Source organism: Leopardus geoffroyi, chromosome X (assembly GCF_018350155.1).
Source record: "Leopardus geoffroyi isolate Oge1 chromosome X, O.geoffroyi_Oge1_pat1.0, whole genome shotgun sequence".
NCBI lineage: Eukaryota > Metazoa > Chordata > Mammalia > Carnivora > Felidae > Leopardus > Leopardus geoffroyi.
In genome coordinates this window covers 33,712,946-33,738,836 of record NC_059343.1, presented here as the reverse complement: position 1 = coordinate 33,738,836, position 25,891 = coordinate 33,712,946, and the positions used below count along the sequence as shown (strand labels likewise).

The 25,891-nt window shown below is 40.9% G+C and overlaps 1 protein-coding gene across 1 annotated transcript in view; it reads left to right on the top strand.

Annotated features, from left to right (window-relative positions):
• Positions 1-23,139, top strand: part of RPGR (retinitis pigmentosa GTPase regulator) — an 86,020-nt gene extending 62,881 nt beyond the window's left edge. Inside the window, exon 18 of the mRNA XM_045471725.1 lies at positions 22,719-23,139. Coding sequence (XP_045327681.1) covers positions 22,719-22,733 — 15 coding nt within the window. The 3' untranslated portion in view covers positions 22,734-23,139. The remainder of the gene's footprint in view (positions 1-22,718) is intronic.
• Positions 23,140-25,891: the final 2,752 nt, after the last annotated feature.

Below are 25,891 nucleotides of genomic sequence, written 5' to 3'. Positions count from 1 at the left end.
TTATCCCAGGCTTTAAAGCAAGTCTGGGGGCGTCTGGATGGCTCAGTTGGTTGAGTGTCTGACTTCAGCTCAGGTCACAATCTCGCAGTGCGTGAGTTCAAGCACCGTGTCGGGCTCTGTGCTGACAACTCGGAGCCTGGAGCCTGCTTCGGATTCTGTGTCTCCCTCTCTCTCTGCCCCTCCCCTGCTCACGCTCTCTCTCCCTCTCTCTCAAAAAATAAGCATTAAAATTTTTGTTTGAACAAAGCAAGTCTGTAGTCTTCTGGTAATTCCTAGGAAGTGGCTCAAACCACACAGGCGCTGGGAACAGATAGAAAAGTTGGTCAAATACATGTATTTGAAGAATTTGAAAGTATCAGAGTGCTGTGAAGATAGTATGGGGCCAAAATTTGGGAGGAAGGAAGCCTGAATAGATGTGCCTGGTACATGAGGTTGCTTTTCAGCAAAAGGTATTAGTTGTTCCTAAATTCTAACATTTTCAAGAAATTCTTGATGGAGAGTTTTGAAGAAGATGGAGAATTTTGGTAGAAAATGGAAACTATTTTAAAAAGAACCAAATGTGTTGGGCTCTTCCCTGACAACATGGAGCCTGCTTGGGATTCTCTCTCTCCCTCCCTCTCTGCCCCCCCCCCCTGCTCACTTGCTCTCTCTCTCAAAATAAATATTTTTTTAAAAAAAATAACTGAATGTGAATTTTAGAACTAAATACAAGCAGTGAAATTAAGACATTATTAAATGGGCCTAATAGATGGACAGAAAAAAAAAATGGTAAACTGAAAGCTAGGCCAGAAGGAAATATTCAGACTGGAGCACAAAGAGACAAAAGGATGCAAAATATACAAAAGAGTCATTGAGACATTTGTGGTGCTGTGAAAAGGTTGAATACATGTGTATTTGGAATCCCAAAAGGAAAAGAGAAAATAGAACGGAAGTACTATTTAAAGAAATCATTTCTGAGAACTTTTCAAGACCAAAAATTAGCCCCCAAATTCAAGAAGCACTACAAACCTCAAGCAGGGAAAATATAAACCCACACCAGTTCACTTCATAGAAAACCTTATAACACTTATAATAGAGTATGGCTCCTATCTTTTATGCTGCTTGACAACTTTTAAGCCCACCTCACCCTATTTCCCCTCTGCCCCACATCTGGGAAAGCTGATAAGAAGGCCCAGGTGTTGGGGTGCCTGGGTGGCTCAGTCGGTTGAGCCTCAGGCTTCGGTTCAGGTCATGATCTCACAGTTTGTGAGTTCGAGCTCCGTGTCGGGCTCTGTGCTGACAGCTCAAAACCTGGAGCCTGCTTCCGGTTCTGTGTCTCCCTCTCCCTCTGCCCCTCCCCTGCTCGCGCTCTGTCTCTCTCTCAAAATAAGTAAACATTTAAAAAAAAATTAAAGAAAGAAGGCCCAGGTGTTGGGGCACCTGGCTGGCTTAGTCACTAGAGCGTGTGACTCTTCATCTCGGTGTTGTGGGTTCGAACCCCACGTTGAGTGTAGAGATTACTTAAAAATCAAATCTTTTTTTTTTTTTTTTTGTAAAGAAAGCCCAGGTGCTCTCTTCTTTGGCATCAGACCAAAGTTCAAACCTTGGCCTATAGGTGGGAACCCTTAGTCCAGCCCCATTCCCTGACCACCACAAAAATCCCAAGCCATTCTTCTTTCCTTGCTTTCTCAAACCATTCTCAGACCAGCTCGGGAAGCCCACCCTGCTCTCCCCAGTGAGCCTCATCGTGTGTGTAGCAAAGCTTTCCTACTTTTTGGGTATGTGTGTGGCCTCATCGGTTTCATTATCAGAAGTAGATCTTCTTTCTGTCAAGAGTTCATTTCACCCATAGTACGACTATGCAGGTGATCAGAAAGAATGTTACATTAGCTCAAAAGGAACACTTAGGACTTGATAACTGACTTGTCAACAGGAACAATGAAATCTGGAGGATAATATGAACTTTTTTTAATATGCTGAAGGAAAACAACTGTCAAGTTAGAATTCCACGTCCAGAGAAAATTTGCTTCAGAAATGTAGGTGAATAAAGGCATTTTAAGACAAAAAGTGATACTCGTCAGGTTTTTGTTCCCTAAGGCAATAGTTCTCCACTAGGGGGACAATATTTGGAGACATTTTTTTTTTATTTGTCACAGGAGGGCAGGGAGGTGGGGGGTGGGGGTGCTGCTGGCATCTAGTGGGTAGAAGCCAGGGATGCTGCTGACCTTCCTATAGTGCACAGGACGGCCCCTCCCAAATGAACTACCCATCCCAAAATGTCACCAGTACTGAAGTTGAGAAACATGGCCCTCGAGAGGGGAAAATTTAGGATGACGCAGACACCAATACACAAATGCTTTAATAGCAGTTCTCTTCACAATCTCCCAAACCTGGAAACCATCCGCTATCTTCCATGGTGAGTGGAAGCAAAGAGTAGTAGTTCCCTAAGATGGAATACTACTCAGCATTAAAGACAAACTGTTGATAGATGCCAGCGACATGAATCACAAAAGCATTACACTGAGTGAAAGAAACCAGTCTCACCAGGTCACCTGTATATGATTTTATTTCTATGACGTTCTCGAAACGTCCGGGGAACAGATGGATGGTTGCGAGGGTTTTGGGGGAGGGGAGGGGAGGGTGTGACTACAAAAGGGTAGTTAGTGTAAGGTGAATTTTTGTTGGAGAGATGAACTGTTCTGTATGCTGATTTGGGTAGTGTTACCTGAAAAGATACTTGTGTAAAATTCATAGAACTGTACATCTAAAAGTCAATTTTGTTAGATGTTAATATTTTTTAATCAAAATAATTTAAAGAACTCAATTCAGTCAAATTATATGTTCCCCAAACCATGAGGCTTGACAATCTAGCTTAATCTGAAGGTAAGGTCTGTCTTATTTTAGAGTAATGCCTCATTGCCAAGAGTATATGTAAAACACAGGGAAGTTTTTAAAAATAATAACTGCTTGTCCCTTACCTGGTTCTGATTCACTAGGTCAAGACCAGGGCCTGGATATGCCTTTAAAAATAACTCCATAGGCAATCGTGATACATCAAGTGGAGAATAACTGATCAGAACTGGCCAATTACTGTAAAACTTCAGAATGTTATTTCTCACAAGCGAACTGTGAGATCATTAGACATCAGAAATTTCTACCTTGTCTTCTATTAAAGATCCTCGTTGCATGAATCTATGTAGTTTAATTGCTGTAACAAATGCTAAATCTAAATGGTTTAATAACCAATAAGTGTTTATTTCTTGGTCATGTCAAAATATACCAAGGGTCAGCGGATGGCCTTGCTTCACACAGTAAGTCAGGGACCTTTGGCTGTTATCACTTGGTGGCTTTGGTATCACCTTTGTGCCTTGGCATCCTCCAGGCCTGGAAGTTGTACATATCCCTTCTGCCTACATTCCATTGCCATTCAATGGTATGGGCCCAACTTCAAGGTAGATTGGAAATGGAGGCTAACTGTTATCCCAGGAAAACAAGAAAGCTGCCACGGTTGAATACGTTTACTGTATATGCCAGTGGAGGGCATATCCACGTGCGTTTACAGTTACCTGAGTGAAGGACCGTGGAATATTTTATACTTTTTATGGACTAAAACTCATTTTGAAGACAGTTAAATCCGCATAAAACAGTCACGTTGCGAAAGCATGACTGTGAGTTCCTAGGGATACTAGAAAATACATAATGGAATTTAACCAAATCCCAAATTCCCCTTTGCCGATCTGAGTACATACTAGCTTCAGATATAATGACATGACTTGGCTTTTCCAACTGCATCGAGCCTTACACAAAGGTACGAACTCTCCCTGCTTGCTTTTGATCACAAACACCTGCTGACATCAGCCCTGATTGTGTCCCTTGTACTCCAGCAAATGGGCACGTCTTCTAGGTTTTGTCGGCTCTGTTCTCCAGGATATTCAGTGAAGATCCACACAGATGTTTCCCCCCTTCCTACCACCCACACAGACTGTGTTGTGCGCTTGAAAAAAAAAATGCTTGTTACACATTCATTCTTGCAGTATATGAAAATATCCTTAACCATAACATATGCACCCTGTATCTTAGCACGTATGATATACTGGATATGGTCAGTGTGATGTCATCATAGAAGTGCTCCAAGAACACACATGGAATATCCCATATCTCCTTCACTTTCCATTTAAGTGCTCAAAAAAATGATTCTTTGGGTTGTGTGATAGAGATGCCAGTGACATTTGTGTGTGTGGGAAGACATGGAAAAAGGAGGAAATGGAAGAATAGGAATTGTCTACGATCTACAGAAAGAGGAATTTATCCCGTTTTCTTAGAAGTTCCCAAATATCAAACAATACACCTTGTCTGTTCCCTGTGTTTGTAACAGACGCATTTGCATTGATTTGCAAAGGATTTTCATGCCTCCTCCTTCCTGAAAAGCTGAATGGGGTAACATAATTGGACAGTGTTTTTCCTATCTTTCATAATCATTAGTAAAGGGATTACTCCATGCACGAATACATCCAAGTAAGTGTTTTCAGGAGTCAGGAAAGAGAGTACTCCAAAAGACCACACCCCAGTCTTCAGCATGAGGCCAATGTCAGAACTACATCGTAGGGTTATGACTTCTTAGTGGCAGGATTTCGTATTTAGAAAACCAGAACAATTTATTTTCATTAAGGGTTGAAATGTAAGACCTAGGGCTCAGGGTGCAGGTGAAGCGATAAGAAAAGGAGTAAGATACATGCATAAACTGATAAAATTGTTGTCAGACTAGGAGGCGGATCTGTGTCACTTGTTCCTTAAAATTCTCCACGTGGTAGATTTTACATCCTCATAAGGAGCCAAGCAGAGTACCTATCTCAGGGTTGGTGTCCAATACTAAGGGGAATAATCATGAAAGAGAAAATTGAGAGGTTGGAAGAAATGTGACATTTCACCAACCATAGGAGACCTTAAAAAGAGGCCTTGAAGGGATTGAAGTGGCCAAGATTGAAAGAGAAATGAAACCCAAATAATACAGAGAAACATGGACCTTCCCTCTGAACTTGGATTGGAGCATAGCTCAAAAAGCTGAAGCAACTTGGTTTCGTAATACAAATACACTTTCCTTTAAGCAACTGCCTGCCGTGTCCAAGTTTCTTAAAGTAATATAAATGATTTTACCAATGATCAAATAGCCTGCCAAATCCTCTAAATCTTAGGGTAAAAATCTGACCTCCCAAAATCTACTGCAGGGAGAGTTCTTACATTTGTGTAAGGCTCGATGGAGTTGGAAAATGGCTTCTGTATTTATTTTTAAACGAAGGGGAGCTATTTGCTCACAGCTTGGTGTAGCAAGAGAGTCAGCCATGGCCACTCGCATTTGGCAGACACAGATAGGTAAGAAGTGGAAAAGCTTGATGGTGAAAAAAATGGAAGGCTTCAGGTATGCTCTAATTAGAAGTTGGTGGCATGGGAAAGCCCTGGGTAGGCTAACAAGAAGTGGGGCATCCTAGCGGTTGTGTTGAAGAGCGTATTTGGCTTTCTCTGCTTAGCCCTGAGTTGGAAAGGGCAATGATAGGGAAGTTGGTAAGTCCTAACCATTTTTTTTTTATTTTTAAACTTGAGTATAGTTGATATACAGTGTTACACTGCTTTCAAGTGTCCCCCATACCGATCCTACTTCTCTGTATCTTCTGCTGTGCTCAGCACGAGTGTAGCTGCCATCTGTCACCATACCACGCTATTTCGATATCATTGGCTATATTCCCTATGCTGTGCTTTATATTCCCATGGCTTATTCATTCCATAACTGGAAGCCCGGATCTCCCACTCCCCGTCACCCATTTTGTGCCTTCTCCCACCCCCTCCCCTCTGGCAACCATCAGGTTGCTCTCTGCATTTATAGGTCCGATTCTGCTTTTTATTTATTTGTTTATTCATTTGTTTCGTTTTGTTTAGATTCCAAATATGGGTGAAATGACGTGGTATTTGTCTTTCTCTATCTGAATTATTTCACTTAGCATAATACCCACTAGGTCCATCCATGTTGTTGCAAATGGCACAATCTCATCTTTTTTACAGCTGAGTAATATTCCACTGTGTATACGTGTCACATCTTCCTTATCCATTTGTCTGTCAGTGGACACTTAGGTTGCTTCCATATCTTAGCTATTATTAATAGTGCTGCTGTAAACATAGGGGTGCATGTATCTTTTCAAATTAGTGTTTTTGCTTTCTGCGGTTAAATACCCAGGAGTAGAATCATTGGGTCATATGGTATCTCATGTTTAATTTTTGAGGAACCTCCACACTGTCTTCCAGAGTGGCTGCACCAGTTTGCATTCCCACCACCAGTGCAAGAGGGTTCCCCTTCCTCCACATCCTTGTCATCACTTACTACTGCTTGTCTTTTTGATTCTACCATTCTGATGTGCGAGATATCTCCTTGTGGTTTTGATGTGCATTTCCCTGATGATGAGTGATGTTGAGCACCTTTTCCTGTGTCAGTTGGCCATCTGGATGACTTCTCTGGAGAAATGTCTATTCAGGTCCTCGGCCCATTTTAAAATTAGATTATTTGTTTTTTGGTGTTGAGTTGTAGGAGTTCTTTATATATTTTGGATATTAACCCCTTATCATATATATAATTTGTAAATATCTTCTCCCATTCAGTAGGCTGATTTTTCATTTTATTGACGATTTCTTTCACTGTATAAAAGCTTTTTATTTTGATGTAGTTCCAATAATTTATTTTTGCTTTTGTTTCCCTTGTTTTAGGAGACATACCTAGAAAAATGTTGTTACAGCCAATGTTGGAGACATTGCTTGTGTTCTTGTGTAGGATTTTTATGGTTTCAGGTCTCACATTTCGGTCTTTAATTCATTTTGAGTTTATTTTTATGTATGGTGTTAGAAAATGGTCCAGTTTCGTTCTTTTGCATCTAGCTATCCAGTTTTCCCAGCGCTGTTTGGTGAATACACTGTCTTTTCCCTACTGTATAGTCTTGCCTCCTTTTTATAGATTAATTGACCATATAAGAAAATTGTGTTTCTATTTCAACAATTATTTACCACCTCAAAATATTTTCAGGAAAAAAAGCAGTAGAAATATAAATAACAACATTTGACAATAATTTTCTCTGCCTTTAAAAAATACTCTTTGTCTCAGTAGGAAGGCTAAAAATTTATCCTCTACAACTGCCAAAAAAAGAGAGCTGAAAGCAATTGACCAAAATGATATTTTAAACAGCTTTGTTACATTTTTCATTTCCGTTATTGTACTTTTCAGCTCTAGAATTTTCATTTGGTTTTTATGATTTTTTTCTATGTTGAGATTCCCTGTTTGTTAACTCATTATTAACATTCTTTTAATTTGTCAAGCATAGTTTCCTTCAATTCCTTGAACAAATTTATAACACTCGCTAAAGTGTTTGAAGACATTCTCTGCTAAATCCAACATCTGGGTCCACTCAGAGTCAGCCTCTATTGACTACTTTTTTCCTGAGTGTGGGTTACTTTGCAAAATCTTTGTATGTCTAGTAAATTTTGGTTTAAAAGTAGACATTTCAGGTAATATTTTATATGTTACAATAACTCTGGATTATTTTATTTCTCTGAGTGTTTCTTTGTCTGGTTGCTTTGTTTGTTCGGTGTTTAGTAACTTGTCTGAATTTAAACGGCAGGATCTGTCTTTACCTCCCCACAACCCCTACCTTCCCACCTTAGTCCCAGTATGCAGCTGGTGACATCTTTGTTCAGAGTTTTACGTCTTATTTTTACATTTTAGCCCAACTTTCTAAAGGTTAACTCTGGGTCTGAGTAGCTTAGTGTCTAGCCAATTAATTTGGCTTAAGTTGTGTTCTAACAACTGAGCTCATAACACTTCCACCCTTTGCTGAGTGAACTGTGCATGGTTAAGGAATGCATTCAAAGCTGTAGCCAGTTGTCATGTTTCCCTTGGCTTCCACTTTTCTCCAGGATCATTTGGCCCTCCCCAATGTTTTTTTAGTTTGGAAGCCCACGGAGGGGGTATGGAGAATCTATCTCAGCATTCCTGTGTTTCTCTGATTTCCTGGGTCTCCCCATTAAATAACTGGCTATCGTCAAAATTCACTTCAAACCAGGACCTCAGCCTTGGGCTAGCAAAGCTGGGATTTTCCCCATCTGTTACAGACCGAGTCCATCACTTCTTACTGGCAAATCTGTGCCTCTTCATCCTTTTCCCTTTTTTCTTCACAGGTATTACCCCCAATAAATCTCTTGCACATTTAATTCCATATTGGCATCTGCTTTTCAGAGGACCTAAATGGACACAGTAGGTGGCACAGTTAAATGGGCCATCCACTTTGCAGTTTTCACTGATGAGGTATTTAAACTAGAATTGGATGATCTGGACTCATCCTCATTCGTAAAACTGAGACTGCTCTGGAACCAGTATCTGATCTCTGTCCAGGTCTACTGGCTTAAATCAAAGATACTGCTCAGTGCTTGAAGGAAACCGGGGGTAAAATTCTTCCTGTGGGAAGGGCTGAAGCAATCATATGGGGGGGGGGGAGAATTCAATGGCCATGTGAATTTAATCAGTTGTCACCAGCCTGAGGTAGGAAAGCTAGATTAGGACCCAAAGGAGGATCCACAGGGAACACCATCCAGGCAAAAGCCTGAGCCAAGAGGTAAAAAGCATATTCCTAATAACCTTCTAAGATTTCCTAAATGTATTCAAGAACTGCATTTAACTACTGTTAGTCAAAACCCGAATACGGTGCCTAAAAACACAAATGTTTGTTCTCTTGCATAAAACCAGATCACAGGTAGACAGTCATTCATTCAAATGTCATTCATGTGACAGCTCCACAAAGTCATCAGGGATCAAGGACCATCCTTTTTGTCCAGCCATTCTCACCATGTGGCTTCTTCTGTCCTTAAGGTCATCCCATGTTCCAAGGTAGATGCCAAAGCTCCAGCCATTATATATGCAGTCTAGGAAAGAGAACGGAAGGAAAGCAAAAAGGCTCTCCCCGCAAAGTGAGTCAGCTCCTTTAAAGAAATTCCTTCAAAGTTGCATGTACCACTTCCACCAAATCCTATTGGCTAAAACTTGATTTCAACAAAAGAGGGCATAGAATGTAGTCCTTTATTCTGGGAAGCAATGTACCTAGCTAAAAATTGGGCTTCTGTTAGTAAACAGAAGTCTGCCACAGTCATCCATCAGTTTTAAAAATCCACATTGATCTAGTTTAAGTTGAACAATGTGGCCAGAAAGAGAGAGGATCTTGGGAGAACATTTTTCTTTATGGATCCCACTAAAGAGAGATAAGAGGGTCGATTGAACCCCTTTTGTGAACCATGGCATGGAATCATCCATGACCAGCAGTTGACAGAGAAGAGTCTTCTCAGTACCCTAGAGACCCTGGAAAGAACTCAGACATGAGACTCAATAGCATACAACTTCATGATATTTTTACATGGCATTGAAGACTTTTTTTTTCTTCTGGATAACAACAACTGGAAAGGCTCAGCCACACCTCATTTATAAAAAAGAGATGGTTCTATTATAAACTTCCTTGCCCAGTGAGGTCTTATACAATCATGGCGCCCCTGGCTTACCCCCAAAAAGGTACTGAATGTTTTCAAATAACATTTAAACAAAATACAATCAACCAAACTGGCTGTGAAAATCTACTAAATACAAACTCAGATTTGGTAACAGCCTGTCTTATACACACATACACACACGCACACGTACATGCACACGCATTCCAGTAAAAATCATCCCAGATCTAGAATTGAGTCTGATAAACCACAGTTGCACTTGCTTGAATACCTTGACTTTATTTACCTGAGAAATCTTGATTGACCACACAGGGCGGAATTTAGAAGAGCTTCCTAAAAAGTAGATGGTTTTTTGCTTTTGCTCTGATTATTCATGGAACGTGAATATATATTATTTTTCTACGCCAGCAGTCCTGTGTTGATGAGACATATAAATGTATAGAAAGGAGAATAATTCATGTTCATGAGGTGCATATTGTATCAGAAACTTTCTTGAATGGGAAACATTCTGCAAGAGAGACTACAGACTTGGTTTTCCCTATTGTGGATACCAGAATCTTGCCTACAACTATCAGGCAGAGAAATACATAACACATGGAAGAAGCATTTCACCCAGAACTTCATGAAGACAACCTAGAAATTTACTGAAAATCATAAAGGTATATATTTTAGGGGCACCTGGGTGGCTCAGTCTGCTAAGTGTCCAACTCCTGGTTTCAGCTCAGGTCATGATCTCACAGTTTGTGAGTTCGAGCCCCGCGTTGGGCTGTGTGCTGACAGTGCAGAGCCTGCTTAGGATTCTGTCTCCTTCTCTCTGCCCTCAAGCACACACACACACACTCTCTCTCTCTCTGTCTCTGAAAATAAGTAAATGAAGTTAAAAATATATTTCAAAAAATAAAAATAAATGTATATATTTTATTGTGAAGGTAAAGCAGGATGATATACAACACTTAATAAGCACTTACATACCACACACTGCTCTAAGTGCCTTCTCTTTATTAATTCATTTAATCCTACCAACAAGCCTATAAGAAGAGTTTTATTATCCCCATTTTCAGATGTAGAAATGAGTCACAGAGAGGATAATTCACATAAGCACACACAACTTGTAAATGGGTTTCTGACTTTACAAAACTTGTGCTTTTAGCCACTGTAAATTATGTAAAGTATAACACTGTTTTGCATTCCCTGCATTAATATGTATTTTTGTTCTCTCTCTGAGAATTGATGACTATCCTTCGCCAGGTGTAACTAAGAAAATGGTCTTTGTTTTGATCCTATTTTAGTTTATTTTGTCTGTCACTCAGGTTCCACTGACAAGCCCCCTTCTGGGTATCACATTGCCCCCTCCATTAAGGCCTGTATTAAGTTAGGCCACATGTGTTGACTTTGTCTTGTGTCAACCTCGCTGTTAACCTGGGACTATGTTTCCCAGAATTTCATTCCTTGTGTGGTTCTGGTTTCTGGTGGGCCACAAGAGATTCTAGAAGGTAAAGATGAGGCAGCGGCCATTATTCTCTGAAGGTCAGTGTAAGGTGCCAGGCAATACTGCAGAGTTCATACATTGCTGCTGATATGCGGGCTTGGGACAACAGATTCTGGGCCTGTAGACTCCTCAAGTCCTGCAGGATCTTCCTCAGCTTCAAGTTCCGGGCCAGATGCTTATGCGGCTCCTTGACAAAAGGTGCCAACTTCTGCAGGTTCCCCACATCATTAAATTTGAGATGGTGAGAACAGATGATTTTGGCTTTGTCCTTGTGGGTTCCAGTGTGTCCTTGCTCTCTTCCTCTTCAAGTTCAGTGTTTCTTCCTTCTAACCCTGATACCTGTAATGACCTTGGGCTCATCACCAGATGCAGAGACATATAGCACCTCACCAGATCCCATAGCTGTCTAAGGTCTAACTTCCAAATGCCATATCAATTATAGGAGTTCTGCTTTCCTAATTGAACGCTAATGGACAAACTCACTTATACTATGTTAATGAATTAACCTCAAAACCAGTGGCTTAACCTAACAAAGGTTTATTTTGAGCTCAGATTCTAAGTCCAATGTGAGTCAACAAGGTGGGCGATGGGGTGGCTCTGCTCCCCAGAATCACTCAGGGACATAGGCCAATGGAGATGCTGACATCTTAACACTTGAGCTTCACTGTTGCTGAGACAGAGGGAGGGGGACTATCAGACTCTTAAATGCTTTGGCTTGAAAATGACAAATGTTACTTCTTCAAGTCCTTTGGCCATCCGACTCCATTTAACCATAAAGGGAATCTGGAAATGTAGAGAAATATATGGATACTCAATAAGCAGTAAATGTCTCTGCCATAGTCCACAGTTCACACTTCTGTTTACCAAATATTCTTAATGCTTTCCACTTCCCTATACTGGATGCTACTGGTGCCCCACCTTGATGTCTTTCATTAGGCAGATGGACACATCCCTAGCTGCTCTAGGTGTTGGCCAACGGCTCACAGCTTCTCTCTCTTTTGGAAAGTTGCCCTTGGCCAAAGGGAAGCCTCTTTGAACAGAAAGTGAGTGGACCTTCTATCCCTGGGGAGTGGACCTCAGCCAGTGATTGAATGACATAGGGTTCCAAAGGCCATTTCTCTTGCATCAGGGTAGCTAATCCTAGTGCTCCAGAGGTCTCCCATAGGATCACAGTGAATCTCTTCTATACCTAATACCACAGTTATGCTTAGATTTCCCCCCTGCTCTATCCTTCTTCCCTAAATTCCTTTATCCTAAGAACATGCTCCCAATAAATCACTTGAACAAGAATCTTAGACTCTACTTCTAGACAACCTGATCTAAAACATTCCCACACACAGAACAGGCTCCACCATTCTCCAAGGGAGGCCGCTAAAGTCCCATCTATTCAGTGAATCTAGCTCATAATCCTGCATCTCTGGGTGATATGTGGTGACTACATCTGGACCAGTCTTGGTTCTACTTGGTCTAAAAGACTAACAAAAAAGGTAAATTATCCAGATTACTCTCCAACATACATCTGATGTATAAGGGCAAAAATAAACACTCCTATTTGGAAAGGGGAAAAAGGGAGACACACAGAAGTCAGTAGGATGTAGCAATTTCAAAACTCTGCTTTGCAGATGATTGGAGGCCTCCCCTATGCTGAGAATGAAGGACATTCTGGATCAGGCCCTGATTTTCTCTCTTGGAGTAACACCACTGTCTACTGTTCTTTGTGGTCCCTGAATCTGCTCTTTGGAGGTTTTTCCTTTCCTATAACACTCCTTGCCACATCTGAAGTAGCTGTTGAAGAACATCTATATGCCCTCCTTAAAATCTGTATAGATTTCTCAGTTGCCTTTAGAAGATTGGGGATTAAAATTAAAATTAGAAGATTGGTTTTAAGTCTTACATAGTCAAAGGCTTGTTTTGTTTTGCTTGGTATTGCTCAGGCCTGTAGCTTCTTGAGCAGAACAAGACTCTTAAAAACATAACCGACTTAACAGTAGATGAACAGATAAATAAAATGTAGTATATCCATATAATGAGATATTATTTAGCCATGAAAAAGAATGAAGTGGTGACACATACTACAATGTGGATTAACCTTAAAACAGTACACTAAGTTACCTAGAATTGAAATAAAAACTTGAAACAAAAATAAGAATAAAAACATGCAGGGTTTGGAAGACTTACAAAAACAAAAACATGCTAAGTGATAGAAGTCAGATACAAAAGCTCACAGATTAGTGGCTTCTGGGAGCAGGCAAAAAGGAAGTGACTGCTACCTGGGATGATATTTCTTTTTGGAATGATGAAAAGGTTCTGGAATTAGATCATGGTGACAATTGTACAACTTTGTGACATACTAAGCATCACTGAACTATACACCTAAAAAATAAACTTAGTAAAAACTTAGTAGATTTATTAACATATTGTAATTAATTCTGTGTTGCGGTCACACCCACAGTTCATTTGGGGACATAGTTAACAGATATGGAGCATTTTTTCCTGTTTTCTAAATTCCCCATCTTTTTCTTTCTTTTGATTTAATGGTAAAGGAATATAGGACAGAGAAGGCCATAATCTTAATCAGATCGTTTCCTTTAGTAATTTTACACAAGAGAGAGATTTTATTGAGGGCCACACCCTTAATCTGATCTTTACCCTACAGCACTTTTCAAAACATTGCTTTATTGAGATATAATTGAAGTAAAATAAATGGCACATATTTAAAATGTACAATTTGACACGTTTTGACATGTGTGGATGGGTGTGTGTATATATCCACACTCCGTATAATGATCTTATGCCTCTTTCAACCTCTCTTTTTCACCCTTCTCCATATTCTCCCTCAGGACAATCAATGATAGGTTTTCTGTTACTACAGATTAGTTTGCATTTTCTAAAATTTACCTAAATGGAATAATGCAATATGTACTCTTTTTTTTTTTTTTTTAATTTTTTTCAACGTTTATTTATTTTTGGGACAGAGAGAGACAGAGCATGAACATGAACGGGGGAGGGTCAGAGAGAGAGGGAGACACAGAATCAGAAACAGGCTCCAGGCTCTGAGCCATCAGCCCAGAGCCTGACGCGGGGCTCGAACTCACGGACCGCGAGATCGTGACCTGGCTGAAGTCGGACGCTTAACCGACTGCGCCACCCAGGCGCCCCTTTTTTTTTTTTTTTTTTTTTGGTCTGGCTGAATTCACTTGGCATAATTACTCTGAATGGAATGGTAGGGTCTTATGGTAGGTATGTGGTTGTCTTTTTAAGAAACCACTATGGTATTTTCCAAAGTGGTTAAACCATTTTACATTTCCGCCAGCAGTGAATGAGTTTCAGTTTGTCCACATCTTTGCCAACACGTGGTATATATGGCCAGTGTTTTAAATTATAGTCATTCTGAAAGGAATGTAGTTGATCTCTTTATGGTTTGAATTTGAATTTCCCTAATGATGTTGAGTATCTTTTCTGTGCTTATTTGCCCTCCATATATCTACTTTGATGAACTGTCTTTTATGAATTTGAGAGGTTATTTTCTTTAGTTTTGACAGTTCTTTACATATGCTAAATATGTGATTTGCAAAAGTTTTCTCTCCATCTGGGGTTTGTCTTTGAATTTTCCTCACACTATCTTTAAAGAGCAAGTGTTTTTAATGTTGATGAAGTTGTATTTAACATTTTTTTTCTCTATGGATTGTGCTTTTGGTGTAGTATCTAAGAAATTTTTGCCTACCCCAAGGTCACAACGGTTTTCTCCTATGTTTCCTTCTAGATATTTTACAGTTTTATGTTTTACATTAGGGACTACGGTTCTTTTTGAATTAACGTTTGTCTTTAGTGTGAGGTATGGATCAAAGTTCTTTTTTTATTGACATGAATGTTTCCTCATTCCAGCACCATTTGTTAAGGAGACTACCCTTGCTCCACTGCATTGCCTTAGCACCTTTGTCACAAATCAATTGACCTTATAAGGGCAGGCCTATTTCTAGATTTTGTCTGTTCCATTTCTCTATTTGTCTGCCTTTATGCCAATACCACTCTATGTTCATTAATACAGATTTTTAATAAATCTTGAAGTCAAGGAGTGTTATTTCTTCAAATTTGTTCTTTTTTTTCAAAGTTGTTTTTGGTTTTCGAGGTTCTTTGCCTTTCAGTGTTAATTTTAGAATCAGTCTGTTCATTTTTATTTAAAAAGCCTCCTGAGATTTGGATTTGGATTGAGTTTAATGGGTAGATCAGTTTGGGGAGAACTGACATTTTAACAGTATCGAGGCTTCTGATCCATGAACTTTAATTTCTCTCTGAACAATATTGTATGGTTTTGGTATTTAGATCTTACACAGCTTTGGTGAAATTTATCCCTAAATCTTTCATATTTTTAATGCTATGGCAAATGGTGGTATATTTAAATTTCAATTTTTAATTGTTTATATAGTGTATAGTATAAAGAACTCATTTATTAGTTCTAATAGCTTTTTCCCAGATTCCATTTGATTTTCCACATAGACAATTATTTCATCTTTGAGTACAAAGTTTTGCTTTTTTCTTCTTCACAGTCTGAAAGTTTTAGTTCCTTTTCTTGCCTGATTGCTCTGGTTAGCACTTACATTACAATATTGAGCATCCAGTTGAGTGGCAAGTGTGGACATCATAATCTCAGGGGGAAAACATTTAGTCATTTGTCACTAAGTATGATATTAGCTGAAATTCTTTTGTGAATGTTCTTTATTGGGTTGAAGAAGTTTCTTTCTAGTCTCAGTTTGCTGATTTTTTTTTTTTTTACCAGGAAGGGATATTGAATTTTGTCAAGTACTTTTTCTGTGTGTATTGAGATTATCGTATAGTTTTTCTTTTATGGTGTGTTAATGTGGTGAAATACGTTGATTGAATTGTGGATGTCAAAACTAGTTTGTATTCCTAGGATAAACTCCAATTGGTCATTATGTATTGTACTTTTTACATTACATATGGTTTGATTCAATTTGCTAAATTTTAAAGAATTTTTATATCTGTGTTCATGAGGGAAATTACTCTACAGTTCTCTTTTTTTTTTTAATATCTTTGTCTGGTTTCACTGTCAGAGCGATGTTGGCCTCATAGAATGAGTTGAGACATATCTTTTCCTCTTCAGTTTTCTCTGAGTTTATGAGAATTGTTATTATTTCTTCCTTAAATGTTAGTTAGAATTCAGCAATAATGTCAGCTGGGCCTGGAATTTTCTTTGTAGGAAGACTTGTAACTATACGTGTTGGCTGTTAAGTGCTAAAGCCTAGGAATGATGTATCACATTTCTCACAGCCAGAATCAGCCCATGGTTCCACTTAATTGCAAGCAGGCTAGAAAATGTAGGGGAGAATGTAGATATTTGGTGATCAATAAATGTCTGTGCCATAGGGTCTTTGAGAAAATTTATAGATAATTATGTCTACATTGAGTAATTGCTCAAAGTTTACTTCAAAGTCCTAAGATGTAGGCAGGTTCATCCCCTCCAACACTGCATAAAAGCCCATTGCTTTTATTGCACAACTCTGGAAATGAGATCATATTCTCTGTGCTGTGGCTCCATTCTCTGTTCAGTGGAAACTCAGTTTTCTCTTCCTATGGCTTCTGCCCCACAATGGTGAAAGAGAATTTTATCCAAGTTCAACTCTGGCAGGAAAAATAATTTCTAAATTGGATCCAAGATGAAAATGGTTCCTTCGTCTTATGGAAACACAAATACCATGATTCTTCCTGTCTTACGCTATAAATATCCCAGTGTCTGCAGCAGCTTCTCTTGGCTGCAGAAATATTTAAATATTTCATGTCCATCAATATTTGGGCTGGGAAATCCCACAAAAGCTTGAATTTTGTTAATATGCCCATATTTTTAACACTGATATCCTAGGCATATCAGATAAGTTTGATTATAAATTAAAAACTTATTGTAAGTTGTGTCACTTGGGCCACATGATAAGATGCTGCAACAGAAGCCCTTTTTTCAGTAGCTTATTCAAGGTGTATATTTCTCTCTCAGATCACAGTTCAGAATTGTGCTGTCCAAGGTTAAGAAAACTGCTGTACAATCCTCTGTATAGGGCTCCCATTTATTTCATAGGAGATGGCTGCCCAGTTCTCATCTCCCAGCCAAGAATATAGGCAAAGGCTCAAGAGAGCACATGAACCTTCCATTGTGAGCAGACAAGTAGAAATAGCATACATTACTTCTACTTACTTCTGATGACCAAAACTTAGTTTCATGACCACACCAAATTGCAAGGGAGAAAGTATCATCGTGAGCTGGGAATCCCACTGTCTAGGGAAAGTTCGGGAGCTCTAGGGTAAAAGAGACTGGATATTGGTGGAATGTGATTAGGGTGTCAGAAATGCACAGTATCAACAGGGAGGCAGAAAGAAAGGATTTGGTAAGAAGGAAAAGGAGGGTCGCTTTGGATGGGGATGGGGTGCACGGGGAAATCATAGGAATCGTCACACATCATAGGAATCGTCAAGGCACTGCTCTTGGGTTAAAAAATAAAACCCCAACCATTTTGTCATTTTTCTGTCACTTGTTATAGATTCAGGGTCCAAATGACAAAGAAATGGTGCCTGCCTTACACTGTATTGGGGAAATAAGGAAGAATCAAATGGATGTTACCGCCTGAAACCCTTTGGGTATCCATAGTTGGAAAGGGAGCCATTTGGATTTCTCACCCCAATAGATTTTTTATAAAAGGGAGATGTAGTTTCCCAGAAAGAAATTGGGGTACCATTTGGAAGGGGTGTTGGTCTATCATAAGACATGTCTACTAAAGATGGAATGCTTGACCCATCTAATTTATTTGGGCATTCCAAAAACAAGATTGTGGCTACGGTAAAAAAAAAAGTCACCCTTTTACCTTATATGCTGCTAGGATATAGATTTTACTGATGCTTTCTTTGTAATGTTTCTTGTACCTATACCTTCTTCCCCATTCTTTATATGTTTTCTGAGCCTTTTCCTCTGTTGCTTGAACTATCCCTCCTTGGCTAGGATGCTAAGGATGCATGCAAGAGAAAATCCTAGCTCAACTGATGCAAACAATAAGGACATTTATTACCACCTATATCAAGCAGGCCAGAGTTACAGGTAGGCTCCAGGCACCATGGATCTGGGTTCTGGTTCTGTGTTGCTTACAGTTCTCTTCATTTTCCCCGTGTCCATATGTTGGCTCTAGTCACAAGCTGGTCGCAAAATGGCTGACACATTCTAGGCATCACATCCATAAATAACAACATCCGTGGAAAGAGAGGAACTTCTCTTGTCTTATGATTCTTTTAGGAGTATAGTGGATGCTGAGAAATGCTGGCAATATCAGGACTGGAGAGCCTGCAGCTGTCGGCCCTTTTTGGAAATGCTCTTTGTAGATGATAACTGCCTGATTCATGCCCACCTTCCCTTCCTGGGAGTGGCCAATATCCAGTAACTGTGTGTCATGAGCGTATGAAGGCACAGCCTCCTCACCCTAACTCAGAACAACTCTACAAGACCATCTTCAGAGTTGTTTGTTGTGGTGGCTGAGGTCTTCCTAGAGACAATATCACAGCTGAACTTCTCCCTCTGCCCCTTCTTGTTGCCCTCTCTTTCGTCCCACAGGTGTTGATCCTAAGTGCACTCCTTTGTGAACTTCCTGCCTGTTCATTGTTTTCTCAGAGCTTGCTTTTTAGGGAACATGATTTATAAGAAGAAGTAAAGAAATCTTTCTGATATCCCCTCACATCTTAGTGTCCTACTGTGTCACATGCACACCCATTAATGGATCCCTGGGAAGCTGGCACAATCGGCTTAGGACAAGTAGGATTTGCCTTTGGAGCAGGTGACGGGGTCAAATTCCTCTAAATCTTGTGGAGCAAGAAATGCACAAAACTGGGGCTCTGCCAGCAGTGAAGATGTAGAAAATGGATATTGATTAGCGATCAACAGTGTTTGAGGAATCAGCTTCTGCCTGTGGGTTGCCCTTCTTACTCCTGGCACTCACTGCCATAGTCAACTTCCTCAGAGTCTGCCTTGGACATATGACTTTCATGCTTTAAAAAAAAAAAAAAAAAAAACCTAAATGGATAGACACAGATTGCATTACAGATAATTTCAATCTTTTCATTTTCTTTCTTTTGCTCCAACCCACTCAGAGAAACAACATATGCCTATCGGTCACAAGGGCTTGTTACTATTTAACTACAGACGGGATCCTGGAAAAGGAAAGAAACAAGAAGGACAGCCCCCGCAGGGTGCTGCAAATCAGGCTTTACAGAAGCAGGTGTTTTTCACAACCCCGGGAAGCCACATTGCAGTCTCCTTAAGCATCACTCACCTATAAGTCCTAGGCTCTAGGATCAAGTACATAGCTTTTAGTCTGCTCTTCAAGAACCTATATAACGTTGGCTCTGATTATCCCCTCCCGCTGCTTTTCCCACTGTCCCCTTCCATGACCCTTCTGCTCCCGTCTTTATTGCAATGCACATGCCCACTTCCATGTTTCTGGTCACATTGTTCCCAGCCTCCATTCTTCAAAACCTGCCTTGAGCTGCACCTGCTCCATAATGGCTTTCCTGACACCTCCAGTCCATCCTGACGTCTCATTGACCACACCACCCATAGTGTCACCCAGCACATGCTCCGAGTTCACAAACTCTTCTAACCCACTGAAACATCAAATATGGATATTTCTTTGTTTTAAGATTTTATTTTTTTTAAACAGTCTCTATACCCAACATGGGGTTCAAACTCACAACCCCAAGATCAAGAGTCGCATGCCCTACTGACTAAGCCAGGCAGGCACCCCATCAAATGCAAATATTTCTATATGCCTTCCCAGCTTTTGCCCTAATCACATTTCGGTAGTCAAGTGATTCCTGGATGTGACCACCCTACAAGTTAATGCCACAAAGACACAGGCTGAATCACTTTAAGAACATTACCAGACAATAAACAAAAGTCTATGGGGATGTAGATGCTGGAGAGTCAAGAGCCATTCACTGAACAGCTAAGGATCTAAACCTTTAAAACTCAAGTAAGTGTCTCAGTAATGTCTCACAAAAATAAACACAGGGAATGTGGAAACCCTGAATGCCAGTAGTCTCTGGTAAATTCTTGAAGTGTTCCATGTGGGAGCGACTAAAGTGCAGAAACCCTGTGGTGTAACTCCTGATATTTCCAAAGTGCCTTTTTATATAGTTACATGTTTGATGAATGAATGTTAAATCATCAGTCCTCATGCTTTGAGTAATTAATTTTATAGTGAGAAATGTCACCTCAAATAAGTATTAAGAAATTGCACAATTGAATGTATTAAAGTGTTCAGCTAAGCTCTCATGTGTCAGAGTTTCTAAACCTAGTGCAAATAGGAATTCATTCGTTTACTTAAAAAGTGTTTTTGGAATACCTACCATGTACTCTTTGTTAGTGCTATAAAGACAATGATGAGCAAATCAGACACTGTCCCTACTTGTATCAAAGGAATCGTAGTCTGTCGGGGAGTACAGGTGTCAGTCAAATACAAATATTTACCCAAATAGATAAACACTATGGTAGATTCAAATGACTCACACAAATAGGTACGATAATAGGTCCATGCTCAGAAGCACGTGTTTCCATTATCTACTGCTGCATCACGAATGATCTCAAAAGGTAGTGGCTTAAAATAACAACTACCATTTATCTTACAGTTGCAGGGGTTGCTCAGGGTCTCTCATATAGTTGCAGTCATACAGTGACTGCGGTTGGAGTCATTTTGAAGGCTTCCTCACTCCCCTGTCCAGCAGTTGGCGCTAGCTGCTGACTGGGGTCTCATCTGAGCTGTCAGGTGGCACACCCCTATGCGAAACCTTCATGTGGCTTCTGTACATCACAGTTGCCGGCTTCTAAGAGTGAGTATCTCAAAAAAAAAAAAAAAAAAAGAGAGAGAGAGAGAGAGACTAGACAAAGCTGTATCACTTCCTATGACCTAACCTTGATCACTTCCGGCATAGCCACAGACCCACCTTGATAAAGGGGGGGAGAGTGCAGAGCTCCCTTGATGGCAGGAGTGTTCAATGTCACCTTGCGAAGAACCTGAGGGATGGGGGAGGGGGTATTGTTGCAGCCATCTTGGAAAATACACAGCACGTGAAACGGGCAGAATTAAAACTTATCTCCTAGGGAACCTAAGAAAGCTTCCCTGAATTTCCATGGAAAGTACAATCTGAAAATAAGATGTTATCTAGAATAAGGGGTAGGAAAAGCAAGCAGAAGGACGAGTATGCGCAAAGACCCTGAGACAGAAAGAAACAGAACACAGACTGAAACATCCTGAATCAATTCAGTATATGTAGAGTTGGAGATGCATTTGAACAATCAAGAGAAGTTATATAGTAGGGTCAGGAACACAGAGGGGAGCCCAAGGGATAGATTTATGAGTTCTCAGTGTTCAGCCGGTGATTAAAGTTCTGAGTGTGGATGGGGTCACTTAGGGAAAGAGTATAGAGATTCTCATGGAATTTAACATTCAGTGGTTGCCCAGAGACTCATGGGTGGCCAGAGGCTAAGGAGCATGCAGAGTGGTTGGAGGAATGACAGTGCAGTGTCCTGGATGCTAAATATTATTAGTGTTCCTGGATGTGACAAGTAGTCATTAGTGTTGGATGCTTTTGAGAAGTGTATAAAGATGAGGACAAAAACACGTCTATTGATACAAACAATATGCAGTTTGTAAGAGCAGGAGTTATCTCAGAGGAGCAGTGTGGGACCCAGATTGGAGCAGATTGATAGAGGCAGAGTTCAGACAACTTTTCTGAAAAGGAAAGAGCCGGAAGAAAACGATACAGTATGACCATCATGGAATAGCATGCATTTGAGAGTAAGGTGTACCAAACATTAAGTTTCCTTGTACCAGATCATACACTCAAGATCTTGACACATCACTGGTGTATTCTCCTTCTAAAGAGAAGGGGGCATGAGGTACATGAGGAAAGTGCCTACGTCGTTTATGTTCCAAACAAACAGAAATTGAACCCACTCCATCCAGCAAAGAGAGAAGGACTTGAGCAATGCAGGAAGGCTCAAGCAGCCACCTAAAAAGATTAATGTAGAATCCGAAAGCCGATAGCTCAGAATCTCTGTTTAGCTTGGGTGTGTTCAACTCTTGTGGGCCTTTGTGCAAATCTTGTAACTTTTCCATGCATCAACTTTTCTTTGGCTACTTACCAGGGTCAGAGAAAGGCTGATCCCTGAAAAGCACTCAGAACAAAAAGTCCAACAGGATTTGACTAAATGAAGCATTTGATTAGTTATCACTAATAGTATGATGCAACCCAGGAGGGACTATTAACTCGTTGTTTGTAAAATTGGCTTGCTTTTGTATTTGGCCGGGGCCCTCAGAGCTCTGGCCAAACAGCAGGGTTTCTGCATGTGCTCTGGCCTCCCTGAGGACCTCACAAGGAGCCAGAAACTCTCAGGATCCAAGAGAGGTCTTTAGGAGAACGAGGAGAAAGGGCATGGGTACAACCACAGGGAGAGGCCGCCTGTACCGTCCACACACATACAGGGGGTGTGTGTTAGCTGTTTTTGCAGCTGGAAGCCATTCTTGAGCTCAATCTCTAAAACTAATTTTCCAGTCTAAGTCCTCGCGGTGATGCTGACCTTTGGGTTGATTATACGAGAGCAAATGAAAGCTTTCCCTCTCCTCCAACACATCCTTCTTTGACTTGAAACATGTGACAAGGCTGTTACCTCCAGCAGATGCTTTCTGGATGAATCAGCATTCTAAAAGACAGAGGCCCCAGGATGTGCCAACATCAACAGAATCAGCAGGGATTAACAAGAGAGAAGGGGAACAGCTGAGTGGATGCAGCCTTCAAGCAGGGGGTCGGTGGTAACATCTTCAAAGTTGGCAGCCCAAGAATCTTGCTGGAAATGAAGGGTGAAAGGGCCAAAACTGCTTTCTCAGAGTCCTGAACAGACCCCACTGGGCCAAGGACTGGGGTCTTCTTTGAGAAGTTGGTATCCTAAAGGTTGAGAGCGTATCTCTGAGGATCCCGATGGTCTTTAGGCAAAAAGCATCCCCAGTGCCAAGGTACTTAACAGTCCTTTTCAGATGCATAGCCTCTGGGGCAGCAATTGATCGGTTCCTCATTACCACATTAAAGTCTTCCTTCCTGGCTCTTCTGCTTCTCTGCTCTTCTGTGAGGAAGGGGGAGTAAGGCCACAAACCATATTCCAACCCAAGGAGAGGGCTTTGAGGTTACGGGGCTCAATCCTTATGGGAAAGAAGTTATACCGCAGGATCTAACTGATGTTTCCTCACTGTTCCATTTTCTGTCAGCCTCTAGTCCTGGGTCATGTTCCCTTGTATATATTTCCACAGGACCTGCCTGGCAAGAGAAAAAAAAGTCCTTCCCGGGGCGCCTGGGTGGCGCAGTCGGTTAAGCGTCCGACTTCAGCCAGGTCACGATCTCGCGGTCCGTGAGTTCGAGCCCCGTGTCAGGCTCTGGGCTGATGGCTCAGAGCCTGGAGCCTGTTTCCGATTCTGTGTCTCCCTCTCTCTCTGCCCCTCCCCCGTTCATGCTCTGTCTCTCTCTGTCCCAAAAATAAATAAACGTTGAAAAAAAAATTAAAAAAAAAAAAAAAAAAAAAAGTCCTTCCCCTTTGGGACTCAGATGTCTCCTGTGGAGATCCATTGGCTGATGTCACTACAGCCTCCTTCACTTTCCCCTCTTCTGCTTGTATATCCTCGTTTTCCTTTTCTTCCTTTATCTCCAGTGTCCTTGAGGAATTCATCCACAGCACTGACTTCATCTTTCACCTCCATGCAAGCATTTCAAATCTATATCCCTCTCCTCAACTCTCCTACTGAATTGCAAATTATCTTAGCACCAGACGTCTCCACGTTGTTGTTTCACCTGCACTGCTGCCATCTTAGCATGTTCAAAACCAAGTTCATTTTCTCTCCACACTCGCTCCTCACCTGTGTCAGTCTGAGTTTAACCAGAGAAGTCAACTCAGTAAGGGATATATATTGCATAAGGCCAGTATGGATTTGAAAATTGCTCTTATGCAATTGTGGGAGCTTGCTGACCAGTCTCCATATGGCTGTTATCTCCAAGTCTAATGCTGGAGCTTGAAGTTCATGGGGCAGGCAGTAGAGAAGGAAAGCTATGAAGTGCAGGGAGGAGATCAAGTGCAGACTGGAACCCACAAGCTTGAGCTGGAACTCCGTGAGGAAGGGCTATAACCTATGACAGTTCTTGTTGCCTCTGACCTTGGTGATGAGGGTGTCCAGCAGAAGCGGGGCTCTTTATCACAGAGCTAAACACATACACCTGACCTAGGAGTCAGACTGAGGGAGGATCGGGGAAGGCAGGGCACTTGCAGGCCCAGCTGCTGCTTCATATCAACGAGGTAAGTCAGCAAATTGGCAAGGTGAGAACCACAAAATGGCCACTGACTGCTTCCCTTCCAGCCTCCAGGTTCCCCGAGAATCTCCCCTGTGACTGACCCTAACTGGAAATAAACAAGACAATGAATTCTGGGAAATGTAGCTCGGTCTCGCCAAGTTGACTCATTGCAAAGCCATTAAAATTCACCCCTAGTCAACTTAGCATACATATATATCTCCTTAAAGTATAGTTAATCTCCGAAGAAAGACAATATTAAAGTCCTACTTCTGCATAGCATCATACAACTATCCCCCATACAACTAAAAAAACAAAACAAAACAAAAAAACGCTGTTTCCCCAGAAGAGAATTGCAAAGTTCCATTTTTGTCCTTGAGTGATGTTCATTCTTTTCGAAGCTGGTTCACATTCTTCCTTTGATATCTTATAATTTAAATCCTGAGATATAAAGTTAAGTATTACTAATACATCTTGTATTAGATGATAAAGGGATGTAAAAGAAAAACAAAAATATCTGGTTAACATATATGGAAACATCTATATTAATTTTTTTAATGTTTATTTATTTTTGAGAGAGACAGAGACAGTATGCTAGTGGGTTAGGGGCAGAGGGAGAGGGAGACACAGAATCAGAAGCAGGCTCCAGGCTCCGAGCTGTCAGCACAGAGCCCGACGCGGGGCTTGAACTCACGAGCCGTGAGATCATGACCTGAGCCGAAGTGGGAAACTCAACCGACTGAGCCACCCAGGCACCCCTGGAAACATCTATATTAAAATAAGGAAGAAATATTCATAACTATTACAATCATTGTCTCTGCAATGGTCACATGGTCCTAGCTGATATTTGTGACTAGTCTCTTCCTACATTCTACCTTTGCATATTCTTTTTGCTCTCAGCAGGCACTTCGGCTGCTAGCCATGGCTTTTTGCTTGGTGGAGTGACCCAAACTTTCATTCTTGAAGGCTCTGGGATATTAGCAGCCTTGCCTGAATTGAGTTGTTGTAGTTTTCTGTTGACTTTAATTATAGGACATGGGCATATTAAAGGTTCCTTGAGGATTTCCTGCTTTCCAAATATTCTCCTTATGCCCATTGTGTGGTAGTAGCAACACAATTTCTCCCTGATAGTCAGGATTAATCAACCCAACCAGAAAGTAACCCCCTTCTCTGCTGTTCATTCAGTGACACGAGGAACCCAGAGGGCCCAGGCAATGGTCTCAACTTCCATTTCAGTGGAATCATTGTTGGATCCCTTGGTGGAAGCATTCCTGTCTTTGGAACTAAGACCTCTAGACCCGCAGAGCCTATACATCATGGGGATGAGAAGTTACATTTTGCTAATGGATCACTAGAGCTAACAGTGACTAGTACCCTTCCCATTTTCACCACTGTACCCCTGGATTGGTGAATACTGGTTATGGTCGTAACAGCTTCATATACCGGATCCTGACTCAAAGCATATACAACATCCAGGAGGACCTTGCCCAGTCCTGCAGTGCACTTAGCTGGGGCATTAAC